Raw genomic sequence first — 18,421 nt, 5'->3', positions numbered from 1 at the left:
TCCATGTTCCTATCCCTCAAACACAGGCATTAAAAATAAAACTAGACATCTCAGGGTATTTTACAAGTAAACAGGAAAAAAAAAGACACAAAATCATTGTGTATTTTCATTTTAGTTTTGTGAAATTCTGAAATTCTTCAATGCTTTAAAATGTCATACATTTAAGGATGATGGGAATATCCCTTTAGTTTCCTATCAGCAGAGAAAAGATATTTATTATCAAGCTCTCAAACAGGATCTGTTTTTGGCAAGAAATTGAATCTGTATGTCACATTTAAGATAATAGTGTCCATGATGTCACAGCACTTCCATATCCTTACAGCATCCATGACATGGATGTATATTTAATTTCCAGAAATACGATGATATTGTATTGTAACATTTATTTCTCGGGTCTGTTATGAAGATAGTTTTGGACCGTATCACCACAGACAACGTCAGCCCAAACATGCTCTAACCACTACTACGGAGCCAAACCAATAGTTTTGAATAACTCTGGAAAGATACTTACTATGCAACACAGAGGCTTACTTGTTGCCAAAAACTGAAAAGAATATTTTCTAATTATTTAGATCTCTGATGCAACTTTATGCAGTTGAATCTGAACATTATCTTATCAAGTGAGAGGGACTATAGACCAGCACCTAATGAATAAGCAGGAACTGATCTTGTTTATGATGCAACTATTTTAGAATTATCTGCAGGGTTTTTACTTTTTCATTAAAATTCCAAAGACTGCCCTCAGTATCCCCGAAGGCATCGGCTGCAGTTTTGGGGTGTAGTGTTTGAGCCTGAAACAACAGCTAGACCCCCCTCTAGTGGTCATCTCCTAAAACTGGAGCATCAAGTTACATTTACAGGCTGGTGGTGATGGGGTGAGATATACCAGATACCCACAGAGATATTCCACCTCCCCCCTTGCTGTCCCCTGAAACAGCAGTCTGTCTGTATTCTGAGCATTTGCCTCACTTGCTGTATTTATAGGCATCAAAGCTTCTGATTGACACACTGGATGTGGACTATAACTCATCGGCCCCACAGCTGCATATGTGGTGAATGAGATCGGGGTTGTGTAAATTTGGATGAATGTGTTTATGTGCAAGTTAATGGATTGCATGGGATTCACAAATTAATATACAGAAACTGAAAAGTAGAGAAAAACGGCTTTTGTGGTCAATTTGATAAGATAAACATTTGGAGACAAAAATGTCTAAACGGTTATGAAAAGATGATATTATTTATCAAACTGATGTTAATGAACGGTAATACTCTGCTCCAAGCTGGAAGCAGAGGAAAGGATTTATACAAAGTGGAGGCTCCTCTCTGCATAGGCAGAGTGTGATGGTGGGCAGGTTTTAGGTACTCAGACTAACACCGGGCAGATTTACATCTTTTTGTTCTGACAGATTGACATGATCGTCAGACTTTTACCAGACATGGCAATCACTTATATCTGATTTTCGTTTTTTTTGTGTGTTTTTTTTATCGTTGCACTTGATTCACTGATTGCTGTTGGGCTGTAAAGTGAGAGAATGTATAACACTAAATGCTGCAAAAATTGCCTAAACAGACATCATGTTAAGATATCTAATGAATTCAATGAGAAAATAACCTGACTATATCATCAGACGTGAAGGAAATATGCTACGTTGAAATGCTAGCTTCTGTCACAACACTGCTGCAGCCAGTAAGCAGTATGTCCTCATTCTAAGTTTTGAGTCTGATGTGGAATGTTTTTGTCCAGAGAAGTTCGACCCCCACACAGCCATTTTAGACGGCACTCAGTTTGCCAGACAAATGACAAACTGACAGGTGTTTGCCATGAAACGATGGAGCAGTTAAGTTCTTTCAAAGAAACAATGATCACATCTGATACAACTACATAGTTATGCACTGAGTGAGCTGTGACTGTTGCTCTAATGAGAGATCTGTCCTCAGGTACAAGAGCCTAAAGGTCTGAATGACTTAGGTTGAGGTTTACTATAGGACCAAATGATGACTGAGGTGTTCAGGGACCTGCCCTTTCTCACGTTACTAACACACACACACAAGCACGCTCGCACGCACGCACGCACGCACGCACGCACACACACACACACACACACACACACACAAGCATGCATGGCCTTTGGATTTGGAGTTGGTACTGCAGAGAGCTGTGTGTGTGTGTGTGTGTGTGTGTGTGTGTATGTTTAGTGGTTGTATGGTGTGAAGTGTCATCGGCAAAGAACAGCACATCAGTGAAGAGTTATGACCAGGCTTTCCTCTAAACTATAAATGGCTTTATGAACTCATGCACACAGAAACATTTAACAGACCACAAATGACATTGCTGTCTCAATATCCTCTTATGAGGGGTCTTCCGTCCTTGTCTGTTTGTGTGTGTGTGTGTGTGTGTGTGTGTGTGCCTGAGACACAGTGTGGACAGGTGTTTGATGCCTGTCACATCGACAGGAATAGTGGGTTGACATCATGTGTAGCTTTGGGCTGCTGGACGCAGACAAAGGTCTTTACATGGGCTGTGCTCTGAGGGAAGAGCTGGAAAACAGAGACAAAACACTTACCATTCAGAGCAGAACTGGACTGGGTGTGTGTGGGAGGGTCTGAGGGACTCTGAGGACACAAACACACTCATACTTATGAGATGAGGGACCTCACAACTACTTCAGGTTCAGATGTAAGTGGACATACAATACCAAACAGTGTGTACGCAGGTAAGATACATTCAAACTATTCTACATGTAATTCATTTTGAAAAAGAGCTAGGCGTATCTGTTTTATAATGCAATGTTGTCCTTCCTTTTCAAAGTATTACTTCTTGATACTGGATATGGATTTATTTTGACTTTCTCATCAACATAAAAAAATGACCATCAATACAAATATTATTTGTCTGAAGATCCTTAGCTTGAATTTAAGTAAGTTACTTTTGGAAGTACTGTAAATCACTCTACCTGTGATTGAATCAGAATTTGACATTTTGTGGTGTAAGGCATTTTTAAAAAAAGAAACAACCATCTGCAGTGCAGCTTGTTTAAGCTTTGTTGTTTGCTATGTAAGCAGTAATGACTAATTTAAAAAAGAAAAAAACATTCACTTTTCAATTTTCGCCTTGACTAAATTATCCCAATGAATATTGAATAAAAAGGGATAACATTCGGAACACATATTCATGTCTTTGGTGATCCCTGACTTTTGATAAAAAGTATGCTCATATTAGTCCTTTAAGTAAAATGTCTCCAAAGCTATGAAGAATTTAATGAGTTTTGCTTAAATCTTAATGTCAACATTTGACTTTGATGTTCTCTTAAATCAGTCGTTTTTTTGCGTGAAGTGCTCATTAGCAAACATTAGCATGCTAACATTCTAAACTAGAAAGTGTTGGCATGTAGGCTAGTTTCCTGCGCCACTCTGCCAAGTACAGTTTTAAAGAGCTGTTTACAAATTTGGTTCTTAATGTGTTTGTAAGAATGTTTTGTCTTGGAAAACTTTAGAATATTATTACACTATATCAGGTATCGAATGTACTATGTGCATGAGTTGAGGGTGCATCACACAATAGTTATGTAGTGAAGATAGTCATTTAAGCCCGGGTACTAAAAAGTCTTAAATAGCCTGGACTTAGAAGAGATACACTTGTGTTCTGTGCATATGGTGGTGAGCACAAGTGCACACACAAAGGCAAAGACAAGCATATGTGCCGGAGATAAACCCTGATCTAACCTTCCTGGAGTGTGAGTCAACTCGGGAGAGCAGCAGGAATTCTTTGTTGTAAATCCACATCACATACTCCTCCTGTCTGTCAGTGGTAATCCTGATCCCAGCTATCCCACTGTTGTTTCCGTTGTGTGCAGCCTTTGCCTTGTTATTTATTCATCCAAATTCCATTACTAGTTCCATCCTTTGTTTCCTCTCCCTTTAAGCTTTTTTTTTTTTTTAAGATTTATTTTGGGCTTTTTATGCCTTTATTATAGAGGGAGGAAAGTGGATAGAGTCGGAAATCAGGGAGAGAGAGTGGGGAGAGACATGCGGGAAATGGGCCACAGGCCGGACGCGAACCCGGGCCGCCCGCGCGCGAGGACTATAGCCTCAATACATGGGATCGCGCGCACTGCCGCTGCGCCACCGGCGATCCCTCCCTTTAAGCTTATTAATTTCAGTATCTCTCTCTATCTTCTTTCTGTCTTGCAGAGTTGCATCGTGGGGAGAGTGTGGTGGAGAAACAGGTGAAAGAAGCGCGTACTAAATGTCGCTCTATTGCCTCTTTGCTGACTGATGCCCCCAACCCCAACTCGAAAGGGGTGCTGATGTTTAAGAAACGCCGACAGAGGGCCAAGAAATACACATTGACCTGCTTCGGCAAAGCTGAGGGAGACAGAGGAGGTGATACAGAAGGGGAGACAGAGGAAGAAGGAGGAGGTTCAATTCTTAGTGGTTCAGAAGTTGATGAAGAAGGATTCTCAGCATCATTTGACCCAACGTGGGATACAGGTTATCTAGATCTGCTTGACAAGAGAAGCTCTGCTTGCCCATCAACGACACCAACTACTCCTACAACACCAACAACCAATCATTGCTTTGGGCTAGATAACTCAAACTATCATACTCCAGGAGTTGTGACCCCGGTCAATCAAAATCCAGGATTGGAGATATCTGGGCTGGAGGGCATAGCCTATCAGGGATCAAGACTGGAGAGCAGCATCACAAAGCAGCCTATCGGTGTCAATCCTTCATCAATGTCTCCTCCTGCTGTTGCTTTGACCAATGGGGGATCAGTAGCTGTTAGTCGTGCCAGTGTTGTTCTAAGTCCCCCAACTCAAACGCACCTTCAAAGTCAAAATGGGCAACCTGTCAACCCTAATCTTACTCCAAATCTTAATCCTAGCCTTATCACTGACTCCGATCCGAACCTGAACGCCAATTCTCCAAGTGTTCTTAACCGCACTGCCCGCCCCTTCACCCCAGGTCCTACACCTTCCCGTGCAACTGTAACCTCTGTGATGTTTCGCCCCCCCCAACCTAAAGCAGCAAGTAAACCAGTAGCTGCAATCTCCATGATGACCATTCAACCTTCTCGCCAGTCATCAGGGCCAGATCCTAGGAGAGCTGTATCTAGCACATCTCTATACATCTCCCCAAGAAACACGAATGGCAATACTAACCCCTCTGGGAACTCTCCTCCCCCCTGTTTTTCTTCTGTGCCATTCTCCCAGCCTACCACAAATCCACCATCATTTTCCCCTCAGCCTGCAGTGTATGCTTCCCAATCCACTCCATACTCTCCTTCAGCGCCTCAAAGCACTCAAGTCTATGCAGCTCAACCTTTCTCCCCTCAACCTTCTATGTCATATGCCTCACACCCATCTCCTTCCAATCCATCTCCTTCCACCCACACAACTGCATCTCTCATCTCTCCACCACATGCACCTGATCTGACTCATGCTGTTTTCCATACCCCTCCAACCCCTCCTCCTACTGTCTCCCAACTTGGTTTATCACCATCTGTCCACCCCTACGTCAATACAACAGGTGTAATGACTCCTGGTTCCCATGCTGTCATGGAAACTGCTTCACCTCCTCAAGCTCCTCCAGCTGATTCAATAGAGACACGAGAGCAACGCATCTCTGTCCCTGCCACTCGCACCGGCATCCTGCATGATGCTCGTCGTCGAGCCAACAAGAAGCCAATGTTTTGTGCAATTCAGAACAAAGATATTAATCCAAACCCTGACCTGATGTCAATGGTTCAGAACATGGATGATCGTTTTGAGAGAACCCCAGGTGCAGAAACTGGAGCTGCACCCAGTGGGGAAACTGGACATGAGTCAGGGCCTGAAGAGGATTGGCTGAGGCTTGGTGCAGAGGCTTGCAACTTTTTGCAAGCTCAGAAGGGACCAAGACCACCTCCTGTTGCTCCGAAACCACAGACTCCTCAAGTGCCACAGCTGGAAGGGAAAGGAGGTCAACTGTTTGCCCGTAGGCAAAACAGGATGGATCGGTATATTGTGGAGCGAGCCCCTTCTGTTGCGGCCGCGCCTTTCTCTCCCACCCAGACAAGGGAGCCCTCACCCACACCTTCCCTCCCAGCCACCTGGAAATACTCATCAAACATCCGTGCTCCCCCTCCTATCAGTTACAACCCCTTACTCTCTCCCTCCTGCCCTCTCAAAGCCCAAAAGAAGACTGAGGTGGCAAAGTTGGGGTCAGCTATAGCCAAAGGAAAGAAAGCTCCAGCGAAATCTGTGGACATCATGAACCATCAGCCATACCAGCTCAACTCTTCTCTGTTCAGCTATGGGGGCGGGGTTCACCAGGATACTTCCACCTATCAGCAGCAGCAGCAAGGGCGTACAAATGGTCCTCAGAAAACAGCACGAGTGTCTGAGGTAAAGCGATTCTCAACACCTCCCCCAACATCCACAGGGCCAGCCTTAAAAGTTATCGTACCACGGTCAGCTACAACACTCGGAGAACCTCTGTGGCGCTCTGATATAACTTCTCCTCCACCTTCAGCTGGTCAAACCCCCTACCACGCTTGCCAAGCTCAGCCTTTCCAATCTCAGCCTTTCAAATCTCAACCTCACCCATATCAACCTCCACCTCAACCTTACCAAAATCAGTGGGCACCCTCCCCTATGTCTCCTCCACCTCCACCGGCCCCCACTGCTCCACTCCCACAGCTTCCCTCCTTCTCCTCAGCTCCTGCTCAAAATCTTGTCCAATGTCCTACTTTCTCACACCTTCAGCCCTCCAACACTGCTCAGGCCAACAGGCAGTTCAAGAGTGCCCCAGATCTGAGTCCCCTGAGCCCCACTGGTAGCGCTCTGCCAGTGTATAGCAGCACTCAACTGACCAGGGTCCCCAGGCCCAGGTTCAGCACTTCCAACCTGGGTCTGCAGCCTTGTGTCTGGCGCCCTGGATCTACTGCACACTGAACTCTGTTCTGGACATTTCAGACCAGAAACACAGAGGAATGTTTTAGTATTGTGTTATTGTTAATCAGGGCTGCAGCTATCTTTTTTATCAGCCATGTTTTATCACATGAACCTTTTGGAATGGCCACCCAAGTCAACATTTAACAATTGCATTTAATCTTTTTGACCCATTTTTCTTGTGAATTTTGTAATAATTTTAGTTAGAAAATGTGGCAAAGTCACGTGAGAAAAGTTGAAAGAAATTGTGCACAATGGCAGATTGAATGGCAGCCGGTCAGGCTGAGTGAAATTAATAAAAATGCACTGATTGATGATGAACATAAAAAAGAAGAATAGAGGATGTGAAGACAAGACTGTTGAAAGAGGTGTGGTCAGCAATGAAAAGAAAAGCACTGATGAAGTGACAGTTTTTATTATACAATAGCTTATGAGCTGTAGAAATGCAAGTTGGACTTGTAGCCTCACAATATGTCAACATCCTATAGTACCTGTTGTCATCCAGAAATATCATATTACAAAGTTTGCCTACTAACAAATTTAACATCTTGCTAATTGCTTTAATTCACAACATTCACTCAGATGTCAATTTTTCTCTGATGTCAAGTGGGGAAAAGAAGCCTTTATTATCTTGTACTGTGGCGTTCCAAGACAATCACTATATTGTACTACTTCCCAATTCATCAGAAATGTTAATTATTGTTTTTTAAGTTAGCATCACCCACGTCATAGCATTCTATTTATTAGAGATGAAGAGGCTGAATGCTACCATTAGCTGTTGTCAGACAATACCTAATGGATTTAAAACGTGTTAAAATGTATGATGTTATTCTTGATCTTCACTGTGAATTGTATTTTTAGTTGAATATTTTTCAACTTCCCAAGGTTAATACAATACAGTAAAACATTTCAGATTTATATGCTTCCCACCATGAGAGTGATATCAGAGAAAAAATAATCCATTTGATTGTGGTCAATCCCCCTTCAGAAATACACAAATTAAAAGAATTGTATTCATATTTCTGTTTTTTTTTAGTATGTATATGCTGCGGTTTGTGCTTTGTTTTCTGTAGTTTATCATTTGTTGAGAAGAACAGCTATTGTAAAGAAGGGAAATCTTTTACAGTAAATCTTTTACAGTAAGTTTTTTGATTCTTTGAAATGATACAGGAGTGCGATAACATGTCTGTTTAGCTGTGAAGCTGTGAGAGACTGAATAAAAATAGACGTGACTCACATCAGCTGTCACTCTGTTTCTTCTTGTGTCACCCACGTCATCACTTGCTCCCACACCAGGTCCCTGTATCATCTCCTCCCATCACTTTTTATTCTTTTCTCTCTTTCAGGTAGTGGCTGACAACTCTTAACAGCTTAATTGTTCCCTCAGGATTTACACAGTTTTAGGATGAAATCCCTGACCTTCAAAGGCGATAGTTAAAGTAACAACATATTGTTTTAACTTTCGCCACATGGAGGCACTGCAGGATTTGCCATCCGGACACGTTGACCTTCTACAGTACAGTTTATGGTCTTCTTAATTCACTCGAGAGAGTTAACATAGCTGGAGTTTAGACAGATGCAATATGCACATTTTCCATGATATACTCCTTTCTTTTCACATCATTAAATATATTTCCTATGACTCTAAAAACAGGATATGAAGTTATCAAGATAAGAAAAAAGACATGAAAGATTTCAAATGCATGCATTTCTTTTCTTTTGCTTGAAATTTAATATATGATAATTCCAGTTGTATGATTGTTGGCTTACATTTAAAAGCGATTAACAACAGCCAACCAATGTCCCCAGAGCTGTGAAACCCAACCACGTCTTCAGAGAGGGATTTAACCTATGACCCTTGACTAGCATCAGGTGACAGACGAACGCTAACTTTAGCTGCTAAGTTTAGTTCAGTTCAGGTCCACTGGTAAGTTAAGTTGCTGTGATGGTGGAAGGTAAAACACACTCGAAAACTGCATCTCTCGTGCAGAAAATTCACTTTTCAACAAAGTAGGTCAAAGGATTTTAGAAATGTATAAAAGCTTTGATTGCACTTTTAGTAATGACTAGAGTGGTTGTTTTTCACTCCTGGCCAAATTACAAAATTAGTTCTACAATTCACCTATGTAGTCTCTCGCCCCTCTTTTCTGTTTATCTCTCTGTTGTCCACATGCACACATAGCCCATTTTACCTATTTTTGGAGCAGTTAATCTCCAGCTATTTGGCGCTGTGCTAAAAGCTTAATTCTGATGGCTTTTTACAATGATATTGAGCGTGGCAGGGGGAAAAAGCTACCTGGTACATCCTGTCTCATCCTGCTGCTTTGACACAGAGGCTCTTTGATCTCAGCGAGTCACTGGGTCAAGGGAGTCGAGCGCTCGGAGTTGAAGGTTTAGAAGCGGGTAGGAACAGAAACGGTCTTGTGGATGGATCATTTAGGGATTTTCAGTGTGGAGGTCATTTGACTCTTCATTGTAATATTTTGATTACAGTACTTTATCTGTACAGCTTGATTGGAAAAAAGTACTGGGAGTTGATTTGTAATGACAAACCAGCGTGTAATAAACCTTCAAACTGGGAGTTTCCTGCCCTGATGGATTTATGGCCTAGCTTCAACACACATCTGTGTCAAGGCCATCTGGCTCATCCAATTTCAAGACTACCACACTGCACGAGTGATTGTTATCTGTGCAGCTCGCATAGCTTTATAAGGCTCAGTTCATCCTTTGTCAGTTTTATCCAGACTGAAATATCTTGACATTTACAAGATTGATTTGTATACACTTTTTTCTTAAAGCAGTGTTTACAAAACCAAACTCACTGTTTGAATTGGTGCACAGATTATGAACCGTGTGCACAGGTTTGTAAACTGTGGAAACAGATTTACAACACATATTAATTTGAGTGTTTTGATGTTCCGTATCTGCCTTTCTCTGAGTAAGAGATGATTCCGGGAAAGGATGGCAATATATGTAAAAAAAAGAAAAAAGAAAAAAATAGCATTCCCATAGATCCTTTGTGATGGAAACCAAAAAGAACATCATCAACATCCTTCTATCACTCATTATGAACTTTACACACCACACCCACCTCCCTCTTTACCCTCCAAACCTACTCAACTCCTCCACCTCCCCCCCTTCACCCACCCACCAGGGCCCAGTTCATAGCAGTGCATGGGACAGCCCTGCCGATAGGGTTTCACTCTCTCCGGGGCGAAGAGGAGGGCAGGCAGTACAATACAAGCTTTGGGACTCAAATCTACCTAAGGATCCATACTCATCTCCCTTCTGGGACCTTGTGAACTGCATCTTCGTGTGGATACCTGGGTCTTAGGTAAGACGTTAGAGAAGTCAAAAGGAAATCCCTCCTACACATTTGAATGTAAATGCATTCAAGGTTAATGACTTACTGGAAGTAGCATAGTAATTCTGGATCCTGTATTGGGACGCTTCTGTGCAGAGATTATTTTATGTGAGAAATTTTAGTTTGTAAACTTTTTAAACTCCAAAACATGATTTTAAAAAAAGCATAAATTACACATAGTTTGACCGTGACATTGAAAGAAATGACAATTTGGTGAGAAAATTATTCATTTAAATATAAATTGAACCACTTTAAATCATATAAGCCAGTCAGTTGAAGACTCTTTTCCAGCTGCTCTTACCTAACACTGTGGTAGCTGAGGAATGTGGCCCTGTGCGGTGGAGTTTTTAGTCCGTGGGTATGGATGTACTGTATGTGTGCATTGGGGAATGTGCTTACTGATGCCCTTCCTCCCCAGCTGTCCCCTGGAGATTTATCTGGAGCTAAAACAGGCTGGTCATGGGGGACAGGAGTGCCTCTTCAGTCTGAGGGCCGGTAACAGGAGCCAGGCCCTTATGCTGCTCCTGTAGTCGCCATCAGCTCAGCCTCCATCTTGCATTTCCCAGAACATTTAAAAACACCTGTAATCTCCAGTTTTTAATCCACAGCCGCTGACTCACATTAATCACAAGGGGGAAGCAATTTAAGTGCAAATCTGTGCGTGTGTGTGTCTTGTGCTGATGACAGTCCCACTCACCACAGCGCTATAGAACATGCGTTCATAAAAATAGCTTGTACAGGACTGAATCACAGGCTAGGAAATGAGCTTCAATTACAGCGGATGAGAAGCAATTACATTAACTGTCTCCCAATGGACTGGCCCTCCAGCTTTTTCTCCTTGTACTGGGACTCACCTACAGCCTTACATAATTGCTTTCGACCCGTGCGACAGACAGCAACATACAGCCGGCCCCCATCTGAGCGGTTAGTCAAGAGAGACGAGAGCTGCCACTGGGAATTAGAGTCCTCAGGGGAATGATGGGCTATACAACGTGTTTTAAGTGTGCTTAACTTAATTAAGGGACCTGGTTCTGCTGCAGTTCATAGATTTGGGACGTGATCTGCAAGTTCATCAGACACAAATATGTCTCGGAAATCAGTTTAGACTTTATCATAAAATATTTTACTGCACTTTTGTTGTATCAAATTTCACTGCCTGTCAGTGTCTTGATGCTAATTCTGTCATGCTCTCTGCCAGACTCCTGAGAGAGCAAATACACTGAAACATTTGGGGACTGATACAGCCAAACACATTTAATACAAAGTGCATTATCGAAAGTAAAAATCCATTAAAAAAAAGCGAACTCCACAAATTGTTGTTGTCATGATAGTACAACATATCACTTCATATCTCAAGTTCTAGCTACCCATTTAATGTTGAACACTCAGTTTATTCAGTGAACTATGGATAAAAAAGGCCTTCATTAAAGTTTATTTCGTGGTGTTTGAGGTCAAACTTTAAAGTTTCAATCCTGCATCAACAAAAGACACGTCCATTACCAAGATTCTGTAATTATAAGAACCTTTTTTCTCCACTTGGGGGCAGTGCATCAAAATGTATATCAAAAAGTTGTCAAATTTAAGCCGAGAAATACTTTGCTTTAACTTTCTGATCTGATGCATTTGTTTTGGACGGATCCAGATCTGCGTCATACGTTGGCTGTCTGTCCTCCAGTTTGAGCATTTGCTTGTAAAATTTTCTAAAACTTCTTTAACTAAATAAAACAACATCTAAACTAACAAACTACATAAGCTTGGTCAGGTGTGAGGGCTTTAAACAGTAAGTTGCTTCAGCTTTAATGCTTCATAAGGAATTTTCTTTTGCTTGGATTTAGCCCTTTTAAACATTTCCATTGCCTACAGTCTCTAAAGTAAAGCTGGAGTTGAAGTAAAGAGGCGACACATAGCAGGTAGTTGACTGCATGTGTGTTAAGCTACCTTTTTACAGTATAGAGCAGTGCTATTCAACTTGTGGGTCGGGACCCAAAAGTAAATGTGTCCCCGGAAGAGAATGAATTCAAAAAGTTTACAAAGAGCTTTTAAAACAAGCTTGATCCATTCTGTATTTTTGTACCGTCTCGGTCCAAACCTTCACTTTTTATAAAATTAAATAGATATCATTGGTTGAAAAGCATTGGAAAATGTAGTCGCAATTTATCATTACAGAGTTGGTGGTGGGTCCTGGGGGTAGATGAGTTGAGAACTTATGATAAAGTTAGTTTTAGGATAATCATCATTGAGTGAAGAACGATGGATGCAGAATTACGCTCCGTCCTTCTTTCTCTCTACAGTCAGTCATACTACTCAAACAACAAGGTTGCATCCCGACCAGTACCACATCAATCTGGACACTTGCATGATAATGGAGATGAGGCACTTTATAAAGTTAAAGCAATTCTCTGTCTGAAATGTGCTACATGTTTACAATATTGATTATTTAAAGTTGTGATTCGTCTGTTCTTTCCTCCAGCCATGTCTCTCCCAACTTCAGCCCCTTCTAACAAGAGGAAGGCCAACAGGATCATCACTGACCTGTCCAACATCAGCCAGAACGGTAAAACACACAAACAGCACCTCGATCACACGCTAACACACCTGTAAGCATTCAGTGTCTTCATCCACACCCCTCGACGACCTTCCACTATCGCCGTTAGTAATTTAATCAGGTTAGAAGTTTCTCTCTGTGGTGTCTGTTATCTGCACAGCATGTGTGAGCAAATTAAACTGCCTGGGTGTAAATCGCTGTGTGGCCTTATCCTACAATTTAATAACAACACACACACACACACACACACACACACACACACACAAACACACACACACACACACACGCACACACACGCACACGCTTCTTCCAAGTAGTAACACAATATCTTACATGCATGTGGCATCTCTTGGAAGAGCGTGGAGCATTATCAGATGGCAGAGCAGCTACAAATCAGGCACCATTAGCAGCCACACAAGATACCAGAAGGTTATTCAGCTCACACCATATTTGTTTCAGGCTGTGTGCACTGAAAGTAAACCAAATGCAACATTTGAACTGGTGAAAAATGATGCTAAATCCACCAAAGGAAAATGAATGTATTGTTTATTGACACAACGTCACTCAAATTGTGATTATAAGATTAATTTACTTTCGAGGTGGATGTATGCCCTTTGCTTTATGAATTGCTTTATCAATGCTGCACGTACTGAGCCTCAAAGCCAACTTGATGTGAACCACAGATTTTACTCAATGAAGGGGAAGTGTTTAAAACGTACCATCTGTTCATCTTGCTGTGCAGCTGAATCGTTGACAAACTTTTAGAACTTTAGTGGACTACATATCTACAAACCCCAAATTAACCCTTACATGTCAGGCAAAGCGTTGGCAGACTCATTATACAGAAAACACACTGAGGTCAGTGGCCAAGAGAAATGTACTACATCATAAATGTTAGTGTACAAACCCTAACCCTATAGTGAGATTTAGATTTAAGATTGTATGTTTGCATAAGAAGAAATTAAAAAGGAATCGTTTTTTTGCATTGTGCAGAAAACTGCAATAAAATCTGTACCAAAAACTCACTGTACATAATGTTAGATGAACATACAGTATGAGCAAACATAAAAACAAAATGCAGGAGTGTAAATCAAGCATGAATATCGTACTGGTCTGTGCACACTCACTCGAGGAGAATTCTCCTGGTCTGCGTTCCCACATCAGCTCACTGGAAGAAACACTGGATAAACTCAAAGTGAAAAATATGGATGTTTGCATTCACACATACAACTCCTGCAAATATTAGAAGTTTTTGGGAGTGTGAAAGCACTGATAGTAAATTGTATACTTACTATACGCTACAACTTACAACAGCCTTGGTGGTAGAGTCTCAACCGAAAAATTGGGAGATTGATCTCCAGCTCCTGCAGTCACATATCAAATTTTCCTTGGTCAAGACACTGATCTGCTCCTCCCGCTTTGCTGGGGATGTGTGAATTGATTGTTCAGCAGTCAGGCACTTTACACTGTCGCTGTAATCAGTGTGTGATTGTGGTGTGAATGGTTGAATGGGACGTGTAATATTGAAGTCCTTTGAGTTGTCAGAAAACCAGAAAAGTGCTACAAAACTGCAGAATATTTTCAAATATATATATATGTAAACATATATATATATATATATATATATATATGTTTTCTAGTTAGCAACTAGAAAACTATTGCAGAGCTGCAAGCTTGGCTGCAAAATCTTTTTATTGTATGTACTTTGTTTCTAACAAATATCAAACACTGTCCTTTACTTGCACAATATCTCACTCTTATAGACCACAACATGTCCTCCACCAAACTATGAGCATGCTGTTTGCAAGTGTGTCTCTGTGCAAACCCTCATATTTGTCGTAAATCTGTTGATGACTTTCCCGTTTGTGTTTTTTATTTTTTTTTCAACCGTTCCCTCCGAATTCACATCTCTGTCTTTCCACCAGTGTGTCACCAGTCAGTCATTCAGGAGCTTATCCTGCTTATCCCTTCTTTTTTTTTTTTTTTTTTGCTCCAGTTAATGCCCACTCATCTCTCCATCATCCCTTCCTCTATGCCGCTCTGATTTTTGTCCCGTGTTTGTGTCCATCTCCATGTTGTCCTTCTGTCCACCTTCTGTCTCCGTCAGTCTGTCCAGTTTCTCTCCAGTCAGCAGCCAGCTCCAGTTTCACATTCTTCTGAATTAACACTCTAATCAATATCCCCATGGGAGGCTTTGCTCTTCTCAGCAGCCTCAATTACTCCCTCTCTCACTCTCATACACACACATGCTTAACACACACCCACTTGCCCAAGTCTGATTTACGACGCACTGCTACCAGCTCTCTGCAGCATTGCAATGCCAACTCCCAGCTTTATAGATGTGTTTGTGCATGTGCGTGTGTCTACGTGTGCGTGTGGGTTATGGCCGGACTCCAGGTGTTATGAGTGATATCAGAGTGTATTTGGTGGATGAGGGGAGTGTTTTATGGGGAGCTCGGTGGAGCAGTAAAATCCATCAGATCTCTCCATCACTGAGAGCGGGGAGAGAGCCAGCATGTTAGACGGATTTCCCCTCCATAAACAGTTCTAGCAGAAAACCCGCTCCGACATTCCCCAGCGCCCTTTTCTTTCATATTACTTTGGCCCAGTAACCCCCTACAACTCCCCTGGTCTCTCTTACGCACATCCTTCAGCACTGCCCAACTGGGTTTAACTATAACTCACTGAAACAAGCGTTCCACAGAAGCTAGAGGATGAAAAATACACATTTAAAAGTCATACACATCCCGTATATATCACATTTTAATCTGCTAAATGGGTAAAGCTAAGGGCAGCACAGATTATGTCAAGTTGCTGCTCTGGTGTAAGAGAAAAATCCCAGACTGCAGCTTTCTCAGAAAGATAACGTCATTAAAAAATGATGTTAATTATGCAACATTTTTATAAACCCGAACGACTCGGCTGAAATGAAAGATGTTCTGCTTCAGCTTTTGTACTTACACCATGGTTATTTTATCATCACATGTGTAATCCATGACTGCTCCTCACTCCCTCTATTTCTGCCTACGACCACCTTCAGTTTCATGTTCAGCCCAGGCATTACAATCTTCCTCTTCTTCTTTCCCCCGTCAGATGATGAGTCAGACCCAGAAGCCTCCGAGTTTGACCTGGGCACCAAAATCAAGACTCCTAAGGACACCATGCTGGAGGAGCTCTCCCTGCTCAAGAACAAAGGCTCCAAGATGTTCAGGAAGAGGCAGCAGAGAGTGGAGAAGTTCATCGTGACCAACGAGAACACGGTATTTATGAAATGAAAAAATAAAGCAGTGATGTGCATGTTCTGTTTCTATGCGTGTGCTGATTTTCCTTTTCTTTTACTATCAGCAGAACCTTGAAAACCTGCTCATGTCCCCTCCCCCGGTCCCGCCAAAGCCTGAGATGCCAAAGGTGGAAGGTACGGTCATGGTGGCACTTTGTTCAATTGCTTTTTCTTGGTTAGGATGTTGTTCCTCGTCACCTATAATTTTCTGATGCCCTGTGTGCCTCAGTGGTGGAGGAGCCAGTGGACGAGAAGAGGAATGAGGAATATGTACGCACCTACATATCGCCTTGGGAACGGGCCATGAAGGGCAACGAGGAGCTGACAGCCACCATGAGGGCAAGCATGCCGGGACCCATCCAGATGCACCAAGAACTGCCTCTGTACAAGAGCTTCAACAGGTACGACCTCACAACCACAACTGTCAGCATCTTAGTTATTGTTGTTGTTAGGTTCTAAGTGTTTTTTGTATTTTAACTTTTTTTTAAATGTAATTTGAATGTTGTGGGTGGGATTACTGAAATGAACTTTGGGGCTAGTATTTTCGAGCTGTTTATAGCCATACCGGGACCTGCAACAAACCTTTTTCCGTCAGCTGTAAAAGATAATCTAAATCAGGCCCAGCAGGCAAATATTATTCAGGAGGCTAGTGTGAACCATGCTAATCCAAATTAAGTGACATCTGGGGAGGGCCCATTTACTATAGGTCTTTCAGGGGCCCAGTCATCTTTGTGGGCGGACTGGATTGGCTGCATGTTTGACACAAGTTTGCCAAGAGAGCAAAACAGAAGATGCCTAAATTGCCATAATGCAATCACAAAACTAGCACCCCAGAGGCTGTGGTCTTCCAGGCGGGTGGCGAGGGTTTGGGTCCGACCCGCGGCTCCTTCCCTGCAAATCATTCCCCACTCTCTCACTCTCCCTGATTCTGACTCTGTCCACTGAGCAGCTGCACACGTTTCAAAAAAGGGCACCACATGTCTGACATTTGTGAATGTTGTACCATTACACTGACCACTGAGACAGCATCTGCCACAAATATAATTATATTAATCTTATTTCAACCCTTGATCTCTGTCTGTTGTAATACTCCTAATGGTCGCTAAGTACCCTGGTAAGAGCAGCTGTATGTTAGGTAATTACGAATGGTTCTGAACCAGCAATAAAAAGCCATAAATAGATGGATTATAAGACAACAAGACCCCACGTACAAATATAAATAAAGTCTCCAAAGAAGTCCAGTGATGAGTTTAAGATATTTTCTGTCTCCTTCGATAGTTTTCTATTTCCCTGTCGTTCTTTTCTACATCTTTGAAGTCAATTTTTTTCTCTTTTTGTGATCATTTTTTGTATCCTGCAGCTCAGACACATAGGCCACAAATATAAACTTAAACAAACACATGCACAAAAAGGACCTGAGGACACGCATTTATGGAGAGATGTCAGAGTGGGGCTGCTACACACTGCTCAGGAAGTGGTCTAGCACCTCTCCAGCCACCAGACCAAATACCATAAGTTTAATCCGCATCAGGACTTGAACCAGCAACCCTCTAGTTCCCATCCCAAGTCCTAGCAGACTGAGCTACTTTTTACTGCTTTGTAACTTTGTGAAAACTTGTTCCTTGTCTCTCCTCAACTGCCTTTTTCTTTTTCTTTTTCCAGGACGGCATTGCCATTCGGTGGAATTGAAAAGGGGGCCAAGACACTGAGCTTCGAACTCCCAGAGATCAACATCGCCAATGAGGAGGCTGAGCCTTTGCCCAGTCTGCAGGCCGACATCCGTTCACGTCCCTCATTCAACCGCACGCCCATCGGTTGGATCTGCAGCGAGGACAACTCAAACATCCACATGGACCTGGATAACATGCCCTTCGACGGAGAAACAGATGACCTGTGAACATGCATGAACACACAAATGTATTTACAGTACATGTAGCCTGAGGAACACACACTCTGAAACTCATAAAACACACCTATTACCTCAACTGAACCAATGCATAATAGCAATAGGTACAGATAATTACTTACTGACAGACACTGTCAGGACTGCTGAGAGTCCCATGAGCATATATGGAAATGTACTTGAATTACCTCTGAAAGAAATGTATGAAAACTATTTCAATACGAATTGAAATTATTTATCAAGTTTCTCCCCTGGTCTCCTATGTGCTTTTCATCTTTGTCTCCCTAACCATGATTGAGTCTTACTATGATTTTACAAATTCTAAGCTTATGAGGTCTGTGTGAAAAATATAGATAGCCTACGCACTCTGCACTCTTGAAACTATGTGTTTATTCAA

The 18,421-nt window shown here is 42.1% G+C and overlaps 1 protein-coding gene across 3 annotated transcripts in view; it reads left to right on the top strand.

Moving 5' to 3' along the window:
* LOC306817434 (synaptopodin 2-like protein) overlaps window positions 1-18,421 on the top strand; it is a 25,946-nt gene extending 7,525 nt beyond the window's left edge. The window contains exons 6-10 of one of the 3 annotated variants that reach the window (XM_079334291.1): window positions 12,767-12,850; window positions 15,935-16,101; window positions 16,187-16,256; window positions 16,351-16,522; window positions 17,784-18,421. In XM_079334291.1, coding sequence (XP_079190417.1) covers window positions 12,767-12,850; window positions 15,935-16,101; window positions 16,187-16,256; window positions 16,351-16,522; window positions 17,784-18,018 — 728 coding nt within the window. In that variant the 3' untranslated portion in view covers window positions 18,019-18,421. Of the gene's footprint in view, window positions 1-2,173; window positions 2,715-4,191; window positions 8,171-12,766; window positions 12,851-15,934; window positions 16,102-16,186; window positions 16,257-16,350; window positions 16,523-17,783 lie in introns of those variants that run through there. The other 2 variants (XM_079334290.1, XM_079334289.1) reach the window with 2 other exon arrangements.

Source organism: Symphodus melops (assembly GCF_947650265.1).
Source record: "Symphodus melops genome assembly, chromosome: 21".
In the NCBI taxonomy this organism is placed as follows: domain Eukaryota; kingdom Metazoa; phylum Chordata; class Actinopteri; order Labriformes; family Labridae; genus Symphodus; species Symphodus melops.
Note: the sequence above shows the minus strand (reverse complement) of the source record. Positions and strands in the feature narration are given on the sequence as shown.